The sequence below is a fragment of the Lissotriton vulgaris genome, chromosome 3_1 (assembly GCF_964263255.1).
Source record: "Lissotriton vulgaris chromosome 3_1, aLisVul1.2, whole genome shotgun sequence".
Classification (NCBI taxonomy): Eukaryota; Metazoa; Chordata; class Amphibia; order Caudata; family Salamandridae; genus Lissotriton; species Lissotriton vulgaris.
Window position 1 is genome coordinate 1,778,423,631 of NC_141689.1, and position 22,057 is coordinate 1,778,445,687.

At 47.1% G+C, this 22,057-nt stretch overlaps 1 protein-coding gene across 2 annotated transcripts; it reads left to right on the forward strand.

Annotated features, from left to right (window-relative positions):
* Positions 1–712: 712 nt before the first annotated feature.
* Positions 713–21,795, forward strand: CCNA2 (cyclin A2). Of its 2 annotated transcripts, none has more exons than XM_086962214.1 (8): positions 713–1,224; positions 8,335–8,620; positions 9,151–9,266; positions 9,978–10,201; positions 17,593–17,797; positions 19,365–19,478; positions 20,986–21,119; positions 21,399–21,795. In XM_086962214.1, the coding sequence occupies exons 1-8, from the start codon at positions 1,048–1,050 to the stop codon at positions 21,448–21,450; spliced, it is 1,308 nt and encodes a 435-aa protein (XP_086818340.1). In that variant the 5' UTR covers positions 713–1,047; the 3' UTR covers positions 21,451–21,795. The 2 variants fall into 2 exon arrangements, with proteins under 2 accessions (XP_086818340.1, XP_086818341.1); XM_086962215.1 differs by having other exon boundaries at positions 8,335–8,584.
* Positions 21,796–22,057: the final 262 nt, after the last annotated feature.

A 22,057-nucleotide genomic window follows, 5' to 3' on the forward strand; every position in this document is an offset into this window, starting at 1 on the left:
GCACCGGGGGGAGTTCTGATATGGAAGATACCACACTACTATAAAAGGACTGGTCAAGACGCTTGTGTCGTGTGAATTTTACTACAGTTCTTCTTTATGCAGCCCACAGATGTGACCTTTACCTAGACAGCCTCAGGGCCAACTGCCCTTCCCATTTAAAACCCAACATTCAGAAAAGAACCTTTAAGTTAAGGTTCTGTTCTAACATAATGAATACAATACAATTACAATGCCAACACTCCCATTTAAAGTTGAGGCTCGGGGCTCTGTAACCCAAAGGTGTCATTTACTCTTCCTTTCGCCCTTGTAATTCCCCCCAATTCCTTGCAAATTAAATGGAAAATTTAATTCGCCAGATTGTTTTTCTAAAGCTCACTCTTATCACTTCAAACCCTTGGTCGGTACACATAGAAGAAAATATGAGAATAACTTGCCACTCAAACAATTTCAAAATCTTTGTTGAAGCCTTTATCTGATGAATGCAACACTGCGCCTGCGCTCTTCCTGGCGTGCGTGACGTCGGCCGCACGTACTACATTCCGCAGCTGCCACTAAGCCATTCGAAATCCGCGCTTCTCGCCCTTGTCTCGACTTTTCCTTGTTTTAGAACCACGCAGGCCGCCGTACCCAGGCCTACGTCATCGCCACGGTGCTGCGATTGGCCCGTTTCAATAGTCGCGGGCTACTTGAATTCAGAATGCAGCTGCCCTGCATAGGAAGAAGGAGAAATTGCAGGAGCAGCCAAAAGTAGCGATTGAAGCCGGAGGAGTTCGCGCGCACAGACCCCCGACGCAAGCATAGAGCAGCGCACCGAAATAAGCGAGCCGGCTGCAGGGGAGCCCTGCACCGTACCCGATCCCAGGCTCGCGCTGCTCCGGGGAGTGGCTACTCTGCACTGCCGCCATGCACAGCACCTGATCCTCCAGGACCTAAGCTTCCTTTTCCACGACCCCGCGGTGTGCGGGATCCGCATGTTGTTGCCTTCCTCTTGCCCCTTTAACTCTATTTTCTCTGCATTCGCTGCCCAAGAACTGCGCCTGCGGCACCATGTTCACGCAAATGGCCTCGGAAATGCGAGACGAGAATCAAGAGAACGTGCAGCCGGGCAAGAACGGGGCTACTCTGGGCGCCGCCGGCGGACGCGTTGTGCTGGGCGTGTTGCAGAATAACCGCGTGGCCAGGGTGCAGCCTCAGAGGAGCAGCCGGCAGCAGCAGCCCCAGCAGGTCAGTGTCAGTACTTCATTGATTAAGAGATCTGTCCAGGCCACACTTTAGTCTACTTTACCACGGGGCGCTGCAGAAGGCACCTCCAGTGCCATCAACGGGTTGTCGGGCAGCCCGTGTTATATCCGTATTGAGCATTGTTCCCGTGCCAGCCATTATGTCTCATTAATGCGTCCAATTCCCCCGCCTATTTGTGCGTGTGTGGGTGTATATATGTATTGCAACCGGTGCGTGTACCCAGGAGGCCAGTTCCCGGTGTATGCTAGTTAGTGTAAAGGCAGGCGGGTGGTTCGATCCGTCTGACCTGGGTCTATTTTATGGGACGTGACCCCATTCTGCGCTGTGCAGTCAGGCCGGGCGCACTGCTCCTGTAGTTCAATTGACAACCAGCTGCTGCGTCGCTTTTGGCGGCCACTGCCTCTGTGACTTGCATTGTCCCCGGTCCTTCTGCGCTCACGAGCTGGGACTCGATAAACTGCTGGATCACGATCGCATCAGCAATCCTCTATCATTGTAGGGAAGAGTCTCTGCACACTTTCGATTCCGAAACTCTTACATCCTGGTACGTTTTCTATCCCCCCCCCCCCCGCCCCCCACACACACACACACACAACGCACAGCAGTAAATCCCTACATTTAACTATAGAAACTTGACATGCATATGTTCCCGTTCCGCCTGGAAGCTGGCGACTATCTAGAAAGCACGGCCAAGCAAACTACTACTCATGTGACTATATTCTTACCTGACAACCACATGCAGCGTGTTAAGACGATAGCGGAACACCTGCTTGCACCGACTGGCTACAAACTTAATTCATAAGTAGGTGCGTTCCTCCGCTGCCGTAAATACATAAAAGCCTCAATTAGCCCAAATGTATTTTACTCCGTCCCGCCCAAGAAACTGATCACACTACAAGGATGGTAGTCATCGGCACCAAGAGTTGTCACTCCTGCGCTATAATCGTACCTAGAGCAGTGCGCTTGCAACGATGGGAGAGAAAGCTCCTGCTCATCTGTACCAATAACCAGTTACTCAGAGTAGTGTGCTACTTGCTGTATAGCGCAACAACGCGTTGTCTGGGGTAGTAAGCTCTATATAGATGCAATTACTTTTCACGCAGCTACATCTGCAACTTTACATACTTGTATACAGCTTAAGCACCACATGCTACACGTTCAAATACGGTTATACAAGACCAGAGAGCACTACTCTGGCCATCGCGCACAATAGGAACACTTTCCATATCATCCATACTACATAATTTTACCCTTACAGCGAAGCACACTACAGGTCTCGAAACTGGTGCCTCGGGTGTACGAGCCACTAAGAGGCGCCTACATTAACTATACTGCTACAGGACAGAACCTAACCGCAGTACCACGGGTTCTTCTATGTCGACTACTAAACTCAGTTGCTTGTGGAATACTCTAAATTGAACTTAGAAACGTAATACTGGCCAGTGGCGCACATTACTTATTTAATTAACGGAGGTGGTATTCGCACAACCCTACCCAGTAAAGACCACATGGGGTGCAGCCTACTTGATATAGTTTGATTCAGTAGACGTTGGACATAACTGCCTACTAGCACCTAAAGCTTATTTCTAGCAGTTAAGCAGCTTTAATAAGGGCGGCTTTCTTAGTTCATAAAGGAGACTGCTGCGTCACGTGGTACTCGTTTAAGTGAGCGACAGCTTTCCATGGCCTGGATATGTCAACATCCGGTACATGCTTTTGTCTGAGGATGCAGACCTTTCAACTGGAATTGGGGGAAGGGGGGTGGGGGCTGTCTACACCTCGTTAACCTCTTTAGAAGGTGCGGATTACCACTGCCCTGGAGAAACATTGGTGTCTTTCGCAGCCACACTGCCTGCCGCTCTAACATAGGCCAACAGCCAGCCACACCTTACTTTTTTTTTTTTTAAGGTTTAGCCCGAGCCCAAATTTTAATGTTGGTTACAATGCCTCCTTAACGATTTGTGCAGAAACAGACAGACACATGGTGTGTGATTAAATTGTTTCAGAGTATACAGAGACGTAAAGGCCTGGTTAAACTAATCTCTCGTAGCATGCACGTCACCTCATTTGGTGGGTTTTGCACTTCGCACTTATTGCCCTTCTGTCAAACCTGAGTCGCCCTCTAAACTTCATTCACTTTTGTAGCATCACCATTTTACATGCCCACCATACCAGTCACCCCTCACACTAATCAATACATCAAATGTTTTATTGGCGTTGCTTTATAATTAACCTGTTCTTAAAAATAGCAAAGTTTTAAACTACTTTGAATTGCAGCTTCTGGGTAAGTTAATTGGATCATGCTATATTATGGAAACATTTGGAAGGGTTCAACTTCTAGCTTCTACGATCTTGATTAACTAGTTACAAAGAGTTAAGAATTTAACACGAAGGACATGTTCGGACGTCCAATGGCAATTTGGCTATTGATTAGTGGAAAAATGCTTATTACCATTTGAACCTGTGGCTTTACTTAACTGGAACCCAAAACTGAGCTCAAAGGTCAACACGTTGGCACTTGGTTTTCAGGGTCTCAAAGCCCATCAGTTCAAGGGTTGTGTGGGGTGACAAATGTTAATTTTCTGGTCAGTGCTTTTACCTGTTGATGGAATTACTTTAACAAAAAACGCAACTGGAATACTGTAGTCTAACTAGCATGCACAGTTTGTAGACGGCAGTTGCTGTGTGCGTGGTTAGCCACTGAGATACAAGGCTGACCAAGGGTTTATCGTGCTCACACGTTGCCCAGTTCCACACTTGCCTCCTGGGAGGATGACTAGGGGGGGTCTTTTGCGGTCAGCCTTACCTGGGACACACCGCTGCTGGGGCCCACACGCTGCTTGTCTCCCCCCCCCCCCCCCCCCCCCCCCCCCTCCACCACCACCGCCGTTGTCTTCCATCTACACAGCCGCCGGGGAACTACAGCTCCCAGCAGGCCGAGTGGGTCACTTCCTGATCCTGCGCGCCCGGAGGCGCTGAAATAGAGGAGGCTCTCTCCGCGTTGCGGGACAGCGCCGGGCTAAGCCCGGTCAAAGCGCAGGCCCTCCGTGGCACGAGGGGGACAGGACGGGCCACCCCCTTTCGATTTTCGCCTTTTGCTCAAGGTAAAAGAGGTTCTATAAACTAATTAATCCATCAAATGACTGTCCCCATACTTTCTTCGTTATCGCTAACTGGACTATCCTTTTACCTCCCCGTTGTCAGACTATTGGTGTATGTGTGCTTTTGCTTAGCCCCCTGTCATATATTTATTCCCACAAAGCTATCTATATTATGACTGACAAAGGGCTTCGCACGAATAACTACCCCCAGGGGGGGCAACAGAAAGGGACCTTGGACAAGTACTTAATTAGGACCACATCGGCTATCGAGTCCGTTATAGAAAGAGTCTCTGTATAGAATCCACATCCAGCAACCACTCAGTTATGGAGCCACAAGACCAAACACAAACAAAACATTTTTCTTTACTGGATGAACTAAATCTGCTCTGTAAAACTGTATACCAATGTTGAAAACGGGAATGACAACTAATGCTTCTGCAGGTGCTTTGCGAAATACCAGCCCCCAATCTATTACCACTATTCAACTAAACTCAAGCCATTCTGGTACTCCCTCTCTCAACACCCACAGACACTACACAACGGCCAGTAAATGTTCAGGTATCCTATCCAAACAGAAAGCGTAAAGGGCCTAAACCGAGGGGAAGATTAGCTAAACTACAAAGATTGCATCAAAGTCCACTTTTAGGCATTAACACCCCTATAACATCTGAGTTATGTTCAAACCTGGAGCCGACTACAATCATTACTCCATCTGAACTACTGGCCCAGATTGAACTCCTGGTCAGGTCTTTAATTTCCCCATTGGAAAAAAGAATCAAGGCTATAGGGGAAAAGCTCTGCTCCATAGAGGAAACCACCAGGGCGAACCTAACAATCATTAAAAGAATTGAAGGAAATGATCAAGTTGAGACCCTAGTCACTACCGATATCCCAATTCTCCCAGTACAATGTAATATCATACAAACTCATGCACTTGCCCCCAAAACATCTAAAACATTAGTCACATCAAACCCCCCTATAACCCAGACTCTTGCACCCAGAGACGGGCATTTTAAACCACTCACGCCAAAAAAGGGGAAGTTCCAAAACTATGGTAACATGCAAAGAAGGGCTAAACATATAGATCTACCGCCGGAGGCAGCACCCTTTGTGTCTATCCTCTCAGACGTGCCCGAGCTCACTAATAGCAAAATTGAAAGACCAGCAGACCTGGCAAACTAGGTGTCTTTCTGGTTGACAAAGAATAGACCCATACCACCCAATATCAATGGAACGATCTTAAATGTTAGAAGGGTAGGGTGGTTGGGATCTATCCCGAAGGACATACTGGGAGACCTGGTTTTGGTCAACTTTAGGGACCCTCGAGTCAGCCCAATCTCCGAAGTTGGCAGCCACATATGGGAGATGGCCCAATCAGAACATGGGAACTGCATGACTTTTACCCCAGGACTACCTATCTGCCCCTTTGTAACAAAGCTGCTAGGGTTTGTTTACGATGAATTGTAAAAATGATTTTATTAGTAGAATGATTTGTTGTTAACCGTGTACAGATAGTGACCTTGTAATGAATATAATTGATCTCTGCTTTTATTGTGTTTTTTACCCTGTATGCTTTTATGAATTTTTCTACTAAATTCGAATAAAGCTTGACTGACTGACTAGTCCCTGTTTACTTGTAGTCCATCCTCTCCCCCCTCACTTTCCTTCCGAAACCCTAATGGGCTGGCTATTTAAATGTCCCAATATCTGTTGGTGACAATTGTGGAAAGTCTGTTCACCCTTTTCCTTGTTCACTGAAAAGTGGCCAGTAGGGAAGTCTCTTTGCTAATGTGATTGCAGAGTTCCTGGGAAGCAGCTGTGCTTACCCCTGCTCCAACTGTCCAAACGTGATTTTGTTCTTCGTCCTTGCGTGGAGGGTGTGCTCAAACCTCCCAAACTAAGAACCCACCCAGGTGGCACTGTGGCTTTCTACATTGCCTAGCTGTTCCGGGTACTGTTGCTGTGGTTGCCATCGCCAAACGAGTTAGTGATTCTTGTCTAGTGCTAATTTACCATTCACTTAAGTAGAAGTGTCTTGAAGGGTAACTTATTGTCACCGCTTGGTTAGGGTGAGATGGGCAGTGTTTTACCTGTAGGCGCTCAGTAAGCTTGTCGGGTCACTGTGGACAGACCCAGCGCGCAAGGTCCTCTAATTAGCTGGCAGTGCAGATCCATCCCTAGCTTTGGGGGTTGGCCATTCTGGTACCGCACAGATCTTGGAGGTCCTCCTCGTAGGCCGATTCAGCGCTGCCTCCAATGTCCCTCTTATGCAGTCAGTGGGCTTTCCCTTCAGTGTTTGCATGGTGCGATTTCAGAATCTCACCCCCTCCAACCTGCCAACAAAAGCTGGTGGTAGGTGACTCCTCCAAAACCTGGAGCACAAGTTGCTGCCTTCTCTGTGGTACCTTAAGGTTCTTGAGAACTTAGCTCGTGATTGAGGGATTCCACCTCATAGTTTGCAGACAGGGAATGTATAGTTCACAAGTCTAGCTCGGAGACTGCATTCAGGCTCTTTTTCTTCTGAATGGATCGTGCTAAGCTCTGACCTAATGTCAGCAGGAACAAGGGGTGAAATGAGAGCTCTTTGGACTTGTTTTGGATCTTCCCTATTAGATGCTTTCCTATTTCCCTCAACTTGTGCTAAAGACTTCTGTAGAATAATATAGCAGGCAAGAGTTTTCCCTACAACTAGAAAGCTGTCGCCAACCATCCACTAGTGTGTGGTCCAATATTAAGCATCTTAAGACTGCTTTGGAGAAGCCCTGTAATTCACATTGCTCTCTGAGCCCTCTCTACACCATCTTGGGGACCACTTGGGGCAGGAATTCAAAATGGATTCCTGGTTTGCCACTGCCGCATTTACTGCCATCTCCATGCAAAGGTTATTGACACGTCTGTAGTGTTTTTAGGGACTGTGGACACATTTAAAGCCTCTGCTGCAGAGGCCATTAGACAATTCACTAGGTAGCAAGTACAATACTTGTTCTGCCACCAAAACCGGTTGTTGCTACCACATTCAGTCTTCCACAGCATGGAGAACTGACAGGAGCCTTCTTCGTAAAGAAAGGTGCACATGGTCTGCCCTGAAAGACTAGTCCTTCCCTGGGTTGCATTCCATATTAAAGTTCAAGTATGATTGCTTTTCTAAGAGCTATGTGTAAACCATTCGACTTGCTGTGGGGAAATGCAGGCTTTCTGAGCAATGTCAAGGACTTTTCTCAAGGAACAATTATGACTGAAGTCTTTTCTCTAAAGTTCCACGTTGATCCCTAATTTTAACATCACTCCTTAAATTTTGGTATGCGTTTTCCATGCTGAGGGGGAGGGGGGATTATTCTTTAATGTCCAGTTCATCCTGATTTCCACTTTAAAGCCATTACTTTTGTTCTCGTGGGGCATCATGGAAGCCTCAGTTTACACTCCTGTGAAGTTTCCACTATCTTTCTTGAAGAAAGCAATTCTCTTATCTGACCTGACATAAAGGGCCACAGAGCCTACTGCAACCATTAATAAGAAATTCGTCAGTGCAAGCAACCAAAGTCCGTGTATGAGTCTGAACACAAATACAACTTTAACACTTCCAGTTACAAATGCTATGTAATTATGATGCACTTGTACAACATAGTCATTTATGGCTCAGTGGCGTCTGAATCAAATGGGCTATCCCACCACCCCAGGTAAATTTAAGTAAGCATAGAAGTTCCATGGACGATTACATGTAACCCGTTATCTGTACAGTTGATGCAGTATTTATGCTGGGCTTTTAACTTTGCTGGTGATGACTATATCAGTACTGTGCCCCGAAAGGGCACCCTATGTCTAAAAAATGTTGATCTTGTCTACTTTGATTGTGGAGGTGTACGTGAGCCTTGTTAAATGTCACATGCGAGCCTCCTTATGAGAAGTTGCTTAGGAGTCTTGGAACAGGTTCTAAATATGGCTTGTGCAGTTCTATATTACTCTATTTGACATTTCTTTTCTTCCTTTTCAGGTACTTGGCCTGCAAGGCATCAATGATGAGAACTATGGAAAGGCTGCAGCTGGTAAAGCAGGCAGCAAACAACCTGCTTTCACTATACACGTGGACGAGCCTGATGGTGCAAGTCGCAAGAGGCCCACTGCCCTTAAGAAGAGCGCATCGCAGGAGAACCTTCTGGAACTAACTTCAGCAGTAACCTCCCTTGGGCAGAGGAGGCCTCTGGCACCTATACCAATAGAATGTTCAATGGACGTTAGCTTTGGTGCGTCTTGTGCCACGCTTCAATGCCTTGCGCTTGGTGAATATCAAATTGCTGTGGGATTTGGAGAAAATCTCTTGTTTGGGCTGCCTAAACACATTTCTCAATTGCATGTTTTGGTGTAGTGGGAGTACAAGAATTTAGTGCATGCTTTTTGTTTTACTATAATGGCTTTAAGAGGGCAGGGGAATTTTCCAGGTTTTGGGGGGCCCTGATTCTCTTTTGGAAGTCAGCTGCCACATTAGAGTATACTGAAATGCCTTGTGCAAATGAACTTGCCTGGCATTTGAACTTTTAACTTAAAGGTTTTCCTATCTAAGCTTTTCATTAGCTACCTCTTTTGCACTCTACTCAACTAATATCGTATAATTTTACTCTTAAACTGATTTTCAAGCCACATACAAGCTGTTTTCAGTACAGTGCAACCTCTCATCAGCTCCTCTTATTTGCCCCATAAGGTATTGCTCTATTCTAACTTTGTGCTTAATGTTAATCACTCTCTAAATGACAATACATATTTTAATGCCTGACTAGGATCCATTAAATCCCCCTCCTTTTGCATCCTTCAGATTCTCCAATGGTTTTGGATATGTCCATTGCACACGAAGGTGAAGATAAACCAGTAAACGCGAATGAAGTTCCAGATTATGCCGCAGATATTCATGCCTACATCCGGGAGATGGAGGTAAAAAACTAATCTTGAGTGATCAATGATTCAGGCTGAAATCCTCTGGAATATGTTGAGTATGTCTTCGACTTGGTCCGCTCTCAATGCTGCATTGCTACATTGCCAATCACTAGCCATTAAGGGAATATTCTGGTTATTTGTCCTAGTCCTATTTGCTGCGAGAAGTGGTTAACTTGCTACTGTCGGTTCCATTTCTTGTACAACGGATACATTTGCGTATGTGGTGTTGGTTGCAGAGTCATTAATGTAAGGGATTATAGAAGTAGGCTTACACAGCATTTTATAGTTTTTGTGGCAGTAGCAAGTATTTAGTAGTGCCACATAGATACATTTAAACTCTTCGTTTCTAAAGCTGAATCCCGTGGCTTGGTGAAGGATGGTTTGTTTGCCCCTCCTTCCCTGTTGGAACAGATTTTGTTCCCTATTTTTGTGTGCCTTATTAAGACTGCACCAACATGTATTGTGATGCTGGATATCTGGAGTTGGCATGTATTACCAAATTTGTGTGACTTTTTGACGCAGGAACACATGCACTAAACTATTAATAAACTTTATTGTTGGAGGCATCTTATTCAACGTAACAAAATACTGAACATTGGTGTCTCTAATGTGTACATTAACTTATTTTAATAATCGCCTTCTTTGAAACTACCATAGAACAAAACTTTTTCAAACTCTAAGCAATGACACCTGGATTTTGTTTTGCAGATAAAATGTAAACCTAAAGCAGGTTACATGAAGAAACAGCCAGATATCACAAACAATATGAGGGCCATCCTTGTTGACTGGCTGGTAGAAGTTGGCGAAGAATATAAATTGCAAAATGAGACTCTGTATCTAGCTGTGAATTACATAGACCGCTTCCTCTCCTCCATGTCTGTCCTAAGAGGGAAACTTCAGCTTGTTGGAACTGCTGCTATGTTGTTAGCCTCGTAAGTATTTGGCTGTTCATTTCCCCTTTTTTTTTGTCATCTGTTATTATTTTTGGATTACACTTACATTACAAGCATCACTTATAAAAGCTCAAATGCAGAGGCATGTCATTTATAAATGCATTTGAGCATGTTCATATTATGTTGCAAGAATTCAAGCTTTGCAATGAATATGACAAAAGATGCTCGGCCAGAGTTGACTGAACTGTAGTTCGCCAGTCCTGGTGCAGACTCTGAGGCTATCAATGAGAACCGAAGTGCTGACCTCTCAATGGTCTGTGTAGTTCAGGGCTGACCAGTCTTGGGCTTGCAAACAGATGGTCTATATATATGAAACATTAACTGCGGCAGCAGAAACCTCATGTATATTAGGCTCCCTGTCTCTGCCCCTTCCCTACTACTGGTGCACGTGCTCCTCATCTGTGGCTGCGCTGGTGTGGTTGTTTGTGTCCTAGTGGAGCTTGAGTAAAGCATATCAGACTATCTGGCAGGAGAAGGGCCTGTGGCATGCACCCACCCTCATGTGTGCTTCCCATCCCCTTTGCACCACTCGGGACCCATTCCCTCTCAGTCTGCTGTAATGCACCAAGCATTCGCTCCCAGTGTGCCGCCATGGGTTCCTTCCAGATCCCCATCGTTGCATGTGGCTGTCCACTCTGCCCTGGCCCACGCCTGAAATGAGGAATTCGATGCCCATGGCGGCTCATGCGCTTTCCACCTTTTAGGAGGTACTTTGCTACCACCAGCCCTAGGTCCAGGAAACTGGATGTCCCATTATCTTTGGGGGATCTCTTGAAATGGTGTAGCATGTACTCAGGCCAGTCAAAGGATGTGGTTCGATCTGTGCAACTCCACAGCAGCTCGCTAATTGCTTGCCAGTAAGTGCCCAGCCCAGGACCGCTCCACAGCATATGCAGGAATCCTGCCCCTAACTCATTACACCTGGGGCAGAGCGCATTGTCACAACAGAAGTACTTGTTAATCAACTCGGACGTGAGGTAAGACCTGTGGACAATAAAAAGCTGGATCTGGCAATCATGTTTCTGGGGATACGTACCAGACTTTTAAGCACCCTTGTCTGCTAGTGGCCGCCCCAGGTGTAGCTCCCATTTACCTCTAAGGGGGCCCAAACTAACTGCCACGTGTTCCCTTAATGATGCTGCGAACAAAGTGTCTGCCCCTCCCCATGACATGGAGATATTGCATGGTTAAATGCTGCTTGGGCTGTGGTTAAATCTCCCCATCTGGCGGTCCGCTTTGCCATCAGCGAGCAGTGCATTAAGAACACCCCGGGAGGAAGCTCCTTCTGTCACCAGCGTCTCATATGCCTTAAGCTCCCCTTCATGCATATGAATGTCTGCCTCCATGAGCGTAGAGGACGTGGACACCCCTCCACCACTAGGCAAGCCCTCCAAGGGTATAGCCGGCGCATAAGGAACTGTACTGCGGGTAAGGTAGAAGGCCCTCTGGTAGCACTTGTATGCCACTGCCAGGAGGAGCGGCGTTGGGTGCTCAGTCACAGCTATGGGGTGGAAGTTTGGTTATACGCTCTAGTGAGTATGGTGACATTACTGTGGCTGTATCATCTCTACCTGCCAGCCAGTGAGCGACCCATTGTAGCTGCGTGGCTAGGTAGTAGTGTTCAAAACAAGGACCAGCCCCCACCCCCCGGTCAGTTGGCAGGAATAGCTTCGCAGCGGCAGCCTATGCTTAGAGGTGCGCCAGAAAGTCCTGCAGCATCTTATGGAGCATAGTAAAAAAGGAAGCCGGGATGAATAACTGTTGACAAAGTAGTATAGGAGGCTGGAGAGCATGACCATTTTAGCAAACGACACTCTGCCTGTGGTTGTCAGTGGGAGTGTTCTAGAAGCGTATCTGCGATCTAAGCGCTGCAACCGCCCTCCTAAAATTCCCATCAAACAGGTCAGCTGGGCGACTATATATCTGTATCCCCAGGTACCTGAAGGTGTCCTTTCAGTTGGACTCGTGTACCCCCCGAGGTGATATCCCGAGTGTCCGATCCCTTCACTGAAAGCATAAAGGCAAGATTTACCCGCATTCACTCAGAGCCCTGAGATGGCAGCAAATGTGTGCAGCTGCTGGGCCAGCTGCTCTGGTATGTGTCCCACATCCCTCACACACCAGCAGGTCGTCAGCATAAAGCCATACCTGATGGACTGCGTCTCCCATCAGGACACCATCGGAGTCGTTCGTATAGCTACGGCCAAAGGCTCGATTGCTAGCGAACAGTAGCGGGGACAGAGGGCAGCCCTGCTGAGTGCCTCGGGCCACCACCTCTGAGATGTTGTGTACACCATCCCTCCACCTGCTGTACGGAGAGCTCCTATCTCTCCACCGCACCCCTCTTGCTTCATCAACCAGGCCAGCAGACGGCCTGCTCTGTCTGCCTTGGCATGCATTCTGGCCATGTGCTGCGTAGTTTTGGCATCTCCCACGGACCACGCACTTAACCTAGGATTCATCCTGGACTTCTCGCTCTCCAGGCAAGTCAACACCATATCCTCATCCTGCTTCAACACCCTGCACCTGCTCCGAAAAATTCAGGTGGATCACCACAGATACCAGAAAGACCGTCACCCTGGCCCTCGTCACCAGCCGACTGGACTACAGAAACTCCCTCTACGCAGGAGCCACAGCCAAACTCCAGAAACGACTTCAGCGCATACAAAACTCCTCCGCCAGACTCATCCTCGACATCCACAGCCACATATCCGCTCGACATCCACAGCCACATCTGCCCACCTAAGAAACCTGCACTGGCTCCCCGTCAACAAGAGGATCAGGTTCAGGCTCCTCACCCACGCTTAGAAAGCACTCCACAACACAAAGGACCCATATACCTCAACGACCGCCTCTCGTTCTACAACCACACCTACCAGCTCTGCTCAGCCTGCCTCGCCCTCGCCACTGATCCACAGAACCACTGCTGGAGGAAGGTCTTTCTCCTACCTGGCCGCAAAGACCTGGAACTCTCTCCCCACGCACCTTCGACAGCTGCCTAGCCGGGGCTGGTCTTCTTCCTTTCCACTGCCCCATCTCCTCCAGCCAGTCCCAAACTTCCGATGGGGCATCAAAGAAGCAGGTACCCTCCTTCGAGACCACTCAGAGGTGGGACTGGAACAGGGAGTAAGGCAACTCTAGCTCCCTTAGTTGACTCTTCACTCATGTAGGTGCTCCTCTGTCTCTGCACCACTGCTGTTTAGTCCGGGAAGAACATCACACAACCGTTTCCCTCAGTTAGGTCGCCCAGTTTCCTGGTTTTGCGGAGCACCACGTCCTTGTCCTGATAATTAAGGAGTTTGAAGAGGAACGGACGAGGTCGAGCTCCCGGCCTGGGTTTCTGCGCTGGCTCTTGAGTGCCCTTTCTACCACAAACTGCGGCGCTAGCACCCCCCTGGGGCAGGAGGTTGCGCAACCAGTTCTCAACTTACTGCTCTGGGTTTCTACCCTCCTCACCCTCCGGAAGGCCCACCACAAGGACATTGTTGCGCAGAGTGCCCTTCCCCATCCTTTATGCAGTCTTCGAGCGCGTGGACTCTGTCAATCATATCTTGGAGTGCTATAGTGTGATTTTGGACCACAAGTTGGATCTCCAGAAGTGTCTGGCTTTGCGAGGTAACTGACTCCGCTAGCTTACGATGGGCGTGGAGAAGGGTGAACTCCGACGTGACTATCGATCCGTGTCTCTAAGGACTCCATTGTTTGCTCCAGGCTGGTGCCGATCAGTTCCACTGCTGCAAGCAGTGTCAATTTTGGCTGCGAGGGCTGCTGCTTTGGGCTCCATGCTTCCACTTGACATCCCAATTGGGGGCGGGGGGGGGGCAAGACTGTCAGCCCTCGGCTGTCCGTCCTGCAATTTGTCCCTCAGCCGGCCCATCACTAGCTGCTGCGCCGTTGGCATCCGCTGACAGTCGTTAATTCGACCCAGCGCGATCACCCACAGGACACCCGATCCTAGGTTTCTTCCTGCTGTCAAGAGATGTTGTGTCGATCCATTGGCAATGCTGACAGCAACCCCCCCCTGGTAGCTAATACAGCACGGCCGGTCCCGCGGCCGTACCGTATTATCTACCGGCCCCGGGGGTGTTAGCCTGCAGCACCCTCCCATTGCCACACTGGGGTTATTCCTTTGCAGTCTTCATGTGCCCAGGGCACCACACCATTGCTCTCACCTCCCTGTCGGACTCAGTTCGGCCCCACCTGGTGCACTCTGCTGGCACGGCTCACCTATGACACCTGACCACTCAGGGCTTCCCCTGTGTTTGGTGCAACTCTCGCACTAGGGGCGCACCACTCCAAATGCAGTTCTGTTCAAAATGGCGCCCAAGTCTCGGTATTTTAGTTCGCAGCCTCTCTCCGGCCCTGTCAGCGAGCATTCCCCGGGCACCTCTGGCACAACTCACTCACGGTTCCCCCTGCTCTGGATGGCTGCATTTCAATTATCGTGCAGTGTGGCACCTCACTTAGTTTCCAACGGGGGGGGGGGGGGGGGGGATGCGCAGCACTGCCTGCACCACGCTCTGCGCGTGGGCCGTCACTCTGAGAATGTCTGCAGTGACCGTCCCAAATCACTAGCCGGGCTTCTCACTGGACTTCGCCAGATTGTCTGCCGACTGTGCCAGCCCCCACAAACTCAAAAACAGCACCAACTTCAGGGGATCACCCCCCCTTGCACAGTCTCTCCAGGGCCGAATCGCCACACCAAGCTGGCTCTGGGCCGGGACCATGGCCCACCTTGAACTTGCTTGTGTTGTGGCCGAAGGATTAGCTACCTCTGGGGCAGCACCAGGCTCACTTCTGCGCCTCGTGTTATGCCCAGGTCGCAGCACCCCGCCAGCAGGTAGCAACCCCCCCCCCCGGGTCGCAGATGGCCACCTCTATCCACAGCTTCCGTGGCGGGCTTCGCAGGCCGCAGGTTAGGACGCCTCCCTTGGTGCAGGTCACGAGCGCTCCTTCCGCCCAATGCCTCGCTCCTCACCTCGGAATCCAAAAGCGAATTCAGGTAGGATGGCCTGCGATTCTGATCGGGCCTCTGCACTCTACTAGGACAGGGCCCGGCCCTCCGCACCCCCACCATGGGTCTTAAGGACCGCTGACTCCTCCAAAGGCACCAGGTGCACTTTCCCTGACCAGGCCCCACTGCACTAATCTCTGATCAGCCGTCTGCTGGTCCCGGGCCTCTCCGCAATTTCCATAGCAATCTGCACAGGCCGCAGGTCAGGGCACCTCCACTGGAGTCCTGCTGCCTTCATGCACCCGCCACCTATCCCGGGCCGCGCTCCTTACAGCGCCGATCCTCCGCCACACCACCCGGTCAGCCTCGTTCGCACGCCATGCACCGCCGGGACAGCACAGGGGCAGTTCTCAGTGCACCTAACTGAGTGCCACCTCAGACCCTGTTGGGTCCCGGGGCACGTTTCAGGCCTTTGCCTCTGGAGCCGCGCCACTTAGCCGGACCACAGCTTTCTCTCCTTCGTCTTCCGATCGGCAACCACCGGCCTCCAGACTCCCTGCTGTGTCCCCTCACCGTTCCTGCTTGGTGTAATCGTGGGAGACACCTCAAAGATAAATGACAGGAGTATTAGGGGTCGTATGTCGGAGCGCTAACAGTTAGCGTCCGCCATGTTTGCTGGCCACGCCCCGTTCATTTTCCCTTTCATCTTTTGTTAAAGATTCTATAGCATCCGAGGATTGGGTCTTTTAACCTATGTCTCTTAAACTACTGGCCTGACCTACTAGCTCATTATACAAAGGGGATTTTCAGCTTAACTTGTACTATGCTAGACCTTCAAGCTGTAGTGGTATTGCTCCTGCTATAACCAGTGCCCCAACTAGTTCTTTATCCTGCATCTCCAGCTAGCATTCTCTGAAAGTGGTTGAAATTAATGAAGCTAAATTTATGCATAGTCATCGCAAGTCAACTCCATGTCCTTAGTGCTTCTATATCTGGATAGAAGTGGTCATGCAAGGAATGCCCTCTAGATGAGCCTAGTACCACACTTCATGAGCAAAGATGGTAAACTAGTTGTATTGACCTCGTTGTTTGGTGTAGGGTTTTGGTTGAACAATATTTGCAAGTCACGTTGTTCTATAGTGTTGGATACTAAAGTGTCACTTGACCACCTCCAATAGTAGCTTCCTAGCTTCTGCTCTGAGACCAAGCAGCAGAACTGACATGTCAATTTAGTTAAAAGTGTTTATGTGGATTCTCTCAGCTGTAGGTTAACAAATGCCTGTACAAACGGACCTTGTTTTTATTAAATCGGCAGTTCTACCCACAGTACAGGAATTAGTCGCTGAGAATCATTATTTTTTTTTTGTGGTTTTTGTCACACATGGGCCTAAATGTTAGTTTAGACCTTATTCAACTAGTATCTCCTTGAACGTTTGGTGGTTGCCTGATGTCACATGACATCTGATTGTGACTACTACAGAAGGTTTCCTGTTAATTGCATTTGTGTGCAACATGCTTTAGCCAGAGGCCCTGCATTCACAGCTTAGTGAGCATGCTTTAAAATGAGACCACAATAGAGTGATGTTGGCTTGAACTTTGACCTGCATCCTTTTTCAGAAATAAGTGTTTATCTGATAGGCAGGAGCTTGTGTGAAGTAAACTAGCAATAAAGTGCCTCTGCATGTGGTTGCTGCATTTTGGATGTAAAGCGGACTGCAGAGTTGAGTAGTGGCCTGCAGTAGGCAATGGGCAAACTGGAACCTGTATGTTCACTAAGTTTAATGTAAGGTAATAACTTTCTAGAACCGTAGCAGGTGTAGGCACACATTGTTCCATTATAAGCTGAGTCTCCTCTGCTGTGTGGGTACCATTTTGACCCCCTCTTCCTTGCCACAAGTTTTACAAGCATGCACTGTCTAGTTAATGTCCCATGCCTGCTGTGTAGGAGCTGGAACATCTGAGGGTGTGGGCCTTTGAGTTAAAATGTAGTTCCCCTGCCAGGTGTCACATGGACATTGCAGTACGTGCTAGGGACACTAGCATTGGTTTGTTGATGGTCTGGAATTAAGTCTAATGCATCTTGTTGGGCTCAGAGGTGCTGGGGGCTTAACATAATCCTTCTCCATAATAGGATTCGCTATGTCCCTTACCCACATCGGGTGAAAGGAAATATATTACAGAACCGTGTATACTTAGTGCCAGTTCTTTGAGGTTTTATTTAATTGAAATGAGATGATGAATTGACTTTTTTTTCTCCCAGAAACTCATGTGCCAGACTGGCTTGGCAGGCTGTTATGCACCTCTTGATTGGTTTCTACCAGTGATGTCTGCACATTTCTCAATGGTGTGGCTGGGGAGGGAGTTGTGGTTGTTGTAGTCCATAATTTGTGATGTGGTTCTTTTACTTGGATTCTAGAAAGTTTGAAGAAATCTACCCTCCAGAAGTTGCAGAGTTTGTTTACATCACAGATGACACTTACACGAAAAAACAAGTATTGAAGATGGAACACTTAGTTCTGAAAGTGTTATCGTTTGACTTGGCAGCACCGACAATACAACAGTTTTTCACACAGTACTTTATGCACCAGCATGTCAGTCCTAAAGTGGAGAGCTTATGTATGGTAAGACAATGGATATCTTCTTTCTTAAAGAGAATTAGATTAGTTGTCATTTGCAATTGTATAGCAATCACACTAACTTGCCTTCCTGTTCAACTGCTAAAACTACTACAACAGTCTGGGTCAGCTTAGGGTCTGCAGACCCAGGGTTGGTGCAGAAATGTCTACCTGAAGGATCCATCTTGGTGGTCTGCTGCATTTGTTTCCGAAGCTGGCATGTGAATAAACAATGCTGCAAAAGGAAACGTGCAGACTCCTCAGTATCCTATATGTACAAGTGTAGACCTATTACTTTTGTCAGTTGTCTGTATTTGAGGGTCACTGTTTATTCTTGGCCAAACCTGAAAGGGTGTGAAACTTTAAGGTTTGTGATTCAGGGTTACTGCATTGTTTGTGGTTTCTTAAATGCCATTGTTAAGCGCTAGATGTCCTAAACCTACAATGTTTTGCATCTGAGTAGCAGTGTATCTTGTGCGTTCACTATGGCTTTCTGTGTCTTGAGTAGAAGCTGTGCTATCTGCTTATTGATCACCTGTTATCCAGCATGTTGCTTCCCAGAACTTGGTTAACTGAGCACTTTAGAAGTAAATGTAACTTAAGGTTTTTCGTGTGATGCTGATCAATGGCATAGCCAGTGGAACGTTGTATTTAAACATCCTATTGCAGATGCCCCAATATGCTGCATCTGATCTTAAAAATTCGTCAGGTGTGAGATCTTATAATATTGTGAATCTGGGCTGGTATCAATTGTTCTTGCCATATAAAGACTCCTTTGGCTGTAGTCCTCCAGTCTACTGGTTATTTTCCAGACTTCGTTTTTTGGAGAGTTGAGCCCCAGTACTAGCCAATGCCTCAACAGACCTTCCTGCAGCCCCCCCCCCTTTTTGGGAGGGCCCTCTGCTGGATCACTACTTTAAATGTGACCATCCTGTTCTCAGCAGTTTACCTCCTGGTGGGTATCTTAGGTGGCAGGGGCTACCAGAGAAACACTTAGCCCGTGCTCCCCTCTAGAATATTTGACCATGCATCTGTGGTGGGATTTTTAACTTCTAAATCTAGGAACGAGTTTTCAGCTTTATGTGAATTTTTGCTGTTCTATTCTAAAAAAAATTCAGCTTTTGTAAACTGTTTCAATGTGTACTAGTCACAACCACTGACAAAGCTACTTTGCGTACTTCCCTGCTAACTGTTTGCAATCGCCTGTACTAAACCTTCTTTACTAGGCTAGTGTCAGTGGCTATTGCTAATGTTAAAATTAATGAAAACACATTGGCACTCACCTGGCTGGGGAGACCCAGTACTGAACAGGAGTGTGATTGGAAGATGCCCCAAGATTGTGCACATCAAGTGAGGTTTACCTACTACTGTAGCCTAGCTCTTGCATGGGAAGATTCGTGACCTTCTTACAGTGAAGGGGTGAGTCTGGGATGGAAGAGTTACCGTCAAGGTTAACCACTAGGCCACATTATGCCTCCTACCCATGGGTAGATATCTAGATATTACGCACTACTTACTGCATGTATAACTTCTGATTTCTTAGAGTGGTTTTAATGCTGCGTTTCCTTTACAGTATCTTGGCGAGCTGAGCTTAATAGATGCAGATCCTTTCCTGAAATATCTTCCATCTGTGCTTGCTTCAGCCGCATTCGTTCTAGCAAACTACACGCTCTCGTGTGTACCCTGGGTATGTATTTATTGGTATTTAAGGTTGGTGTGGGGGTTTATGTATAAGAATTAATCATGAACTGTCTGCCATGAGCATGTATCGGTTTAAGCAAGATTTTGACCATGTGCAGACTTGCCACTTGCAAGCTCTAAAGCCACTAGGCGGCTTCCAGTTCATTACAGTATACATTTAATCTTTTCAGTCCTACGGCACTAAATAACCATGTCCAAGGAACAAGGCTTATTGTAGATAAATCCATGGTTTTCTTTCACAGTAACCATCATACAGTGGCAGGGGAATAATGGGGGAAAATATGCAGTGACTGGTGTTGAATTGCCATGATTGAATTCTAGCTCTGATTAGAGGGACTCCTTAGGAGGTCCTGTGAAGTCTGCATTTTGGCACTAGGAAGTTGGGGACTACCATCACCCACTAATCGTGGGATCCAGTGAAGGGGGTCCACTGGGGGTGTAGGGTGAGATTAATGTCTCCAGAGAATAGCTTTAAAAGCATGTTGGTAGTTAGGGGAGCTACCAATTTCAGCCACGGAAAACTAGTTGGTGAGTCCTAATGAGGCATTATACTGCAGTTATAAATATGGAGGGGTTCCTTAAACTTCTGTGCTCCATCGTTTGAGGGCATAATAGAAGGCATGCCTAATCCATTCTTAAGGGCTTGGTATCCGGGCACATAGTAGTATGGAGGTGAATGTTTCAGCAGCCGTTTGACTTCATGGTAGGGCTTGGACTTCATTTACAAGCCAGATGGTCTAGTACAGTTGGATGCCATTTGTTCCAGCAGTCAGTGGTTCTGTGCAATGGTATTTCATTCACTAAAGGGTCTAACTTTAGGATACAGAATAGCTCCATTGTGTAGTTTGTAGCCAAAGCTCTAGGACTTTCATGCTGGCTGTCCATGAAGTGCAGAACCGGCTGTACGATTGTGAATTTACAAGTAGTGTAAAATTCTTGCATCCAGAAAGATGCACAGGAATGCTGACATCCCTTTCGTTACTGTAAAAGTGGTAATGTTTTGCATTTGTAATATAATTGTGGAGGTGTGGACCAGGGATGGGTTTTCTTTGAATTAAGTGTGCACCATATTAAAGTTGCAAACACATTCTGATTTGAACACTGTAAAGTAAATTGCTTGTGATAAGTAGACATGATTTTTCAAGTTTAAAACTTACTGCCTCCCGTGCTCACTTACAGGTGGATTGGTGAATTTTCAGTAGGTCTTAACCTTTTGATCCACTGAATGATCATTAATGCAATCAAGGGACCGCTGCTTTAAGCCATTTTGATGGTTTGAACCACAACAGTATCTCTTTATATCAGAGAAGCACATAGTATATTAATTAACTTTCTGCGCATGACGTAGACGTTGCAGACCACAGGTCAAGAACTACTGCAGTAGATTAACTGTTATCCCAGCCCAAATAGATTAAAAAATGGTGTTAAATGATTGTTTAAAAATTAGCTTGTTTGGCCTTTCACCGTAGCTTTTTGTAAATTATTTTTAACAGACGGAACCTTTAGTTCAACTGACTGGCTACACTTTTCAAGACTTGAAACCATGCATTGTGGACTTGCACCGAACCTTCATTGGAGCTGCAACTCACCAACAGCAGTCTGTGCGGGAAAAGTACAAATCCGCAAAGTAAGAGCAAATCATTTTAGTGGTTTATTGGGTGAGCTGGTTGTCGTTATGGGCCATCTCTTGGGTGCAGTTTTTTTTTTACGGGTGCTTGGGCAACATTTAATTTTCTGGGGCGGTCTGCTCGGGTCACCTAGGACTTGGGCCTGTGGTAAAGGGTTTATTCATTTTGTCAATAGATTTGGTCCCTTCAGCACTGCATCATTAACCTTGACATAAATGGTGATTTTTAAATTGTCTTTGAATCGCACTCCATGCATTAATCTGTTTCCTTTGTTGCAGGTACCATGCAGTATCCCTCATTGACCCTCCAGAGACATTCACTTTATTTTAATGGACTGAGCTTTTATCATGTATATTACGCTGCAAGCACACGTTGTACAGTTATTTTAATTTTGAGTTCAACTTTTTGTTTCATAATGCCTACAATCACTTCAGCCGGGATTGATTAGATTACACAATTATGAAACCAACTGTTCAACTTTTTTAAATTAAGTTTTTAAGTGTAAATTTGTTTTTGTACATTTAATTTAGATATTTAGCTTTGGCTAAGCTTTTATACAGCTGGTCTGTTGAACACAACCAGGCAGATAGCAAATTGGTAATCTGAAGCTGTATGCATCAATGTTTAATATTTTCATAATAAATGTTGACAAATGCAGTACATTGCTTTTACAAATATTGCCAAAAAGGAGCCTTTCTTGGATTAGCATGTTCGGATGAAATGGACACTTGAGAGAGCTTGGACAACTGTTAAGATTGGGATATGGTGAACCTTCAAAGAGCACAGAAGCTATGGGAGGGGTTGGCTTTTGGGGGGAGGGGGCGGGTTGTAGACATCATTTTGCTGCACAGCCATGCATTTAATGTTCCTTATGCTAGAGATCTTACCGTGGGTTTTAATTGCGTTGAAGCCAATAAGTTAACTTTTAATAACCTGT

Coding starts and splice junctions, on each gene's coding strand:
- CCNA2 (XM_086962214.1), top strand. CDS start 1,048: ATGTTCACGCAAATGGCCTCGGAAATGCGAGACGAGAATCAAGAGAAC. Junction 8,621..9,150: donor GCTTCAATGCCTTGCGCTTG/GTGAATATCAAA, acceptor TGCATCCTTCAG/ATTCTCCAATGGTTTTGGAT. Junction 19,479..20,985: donor CGCTCTCGTGTGTACCCTGG/GTATGTATTTAT, acceptor TATTTTTAACAG/ACGGAACCTTTAGTTCAACT.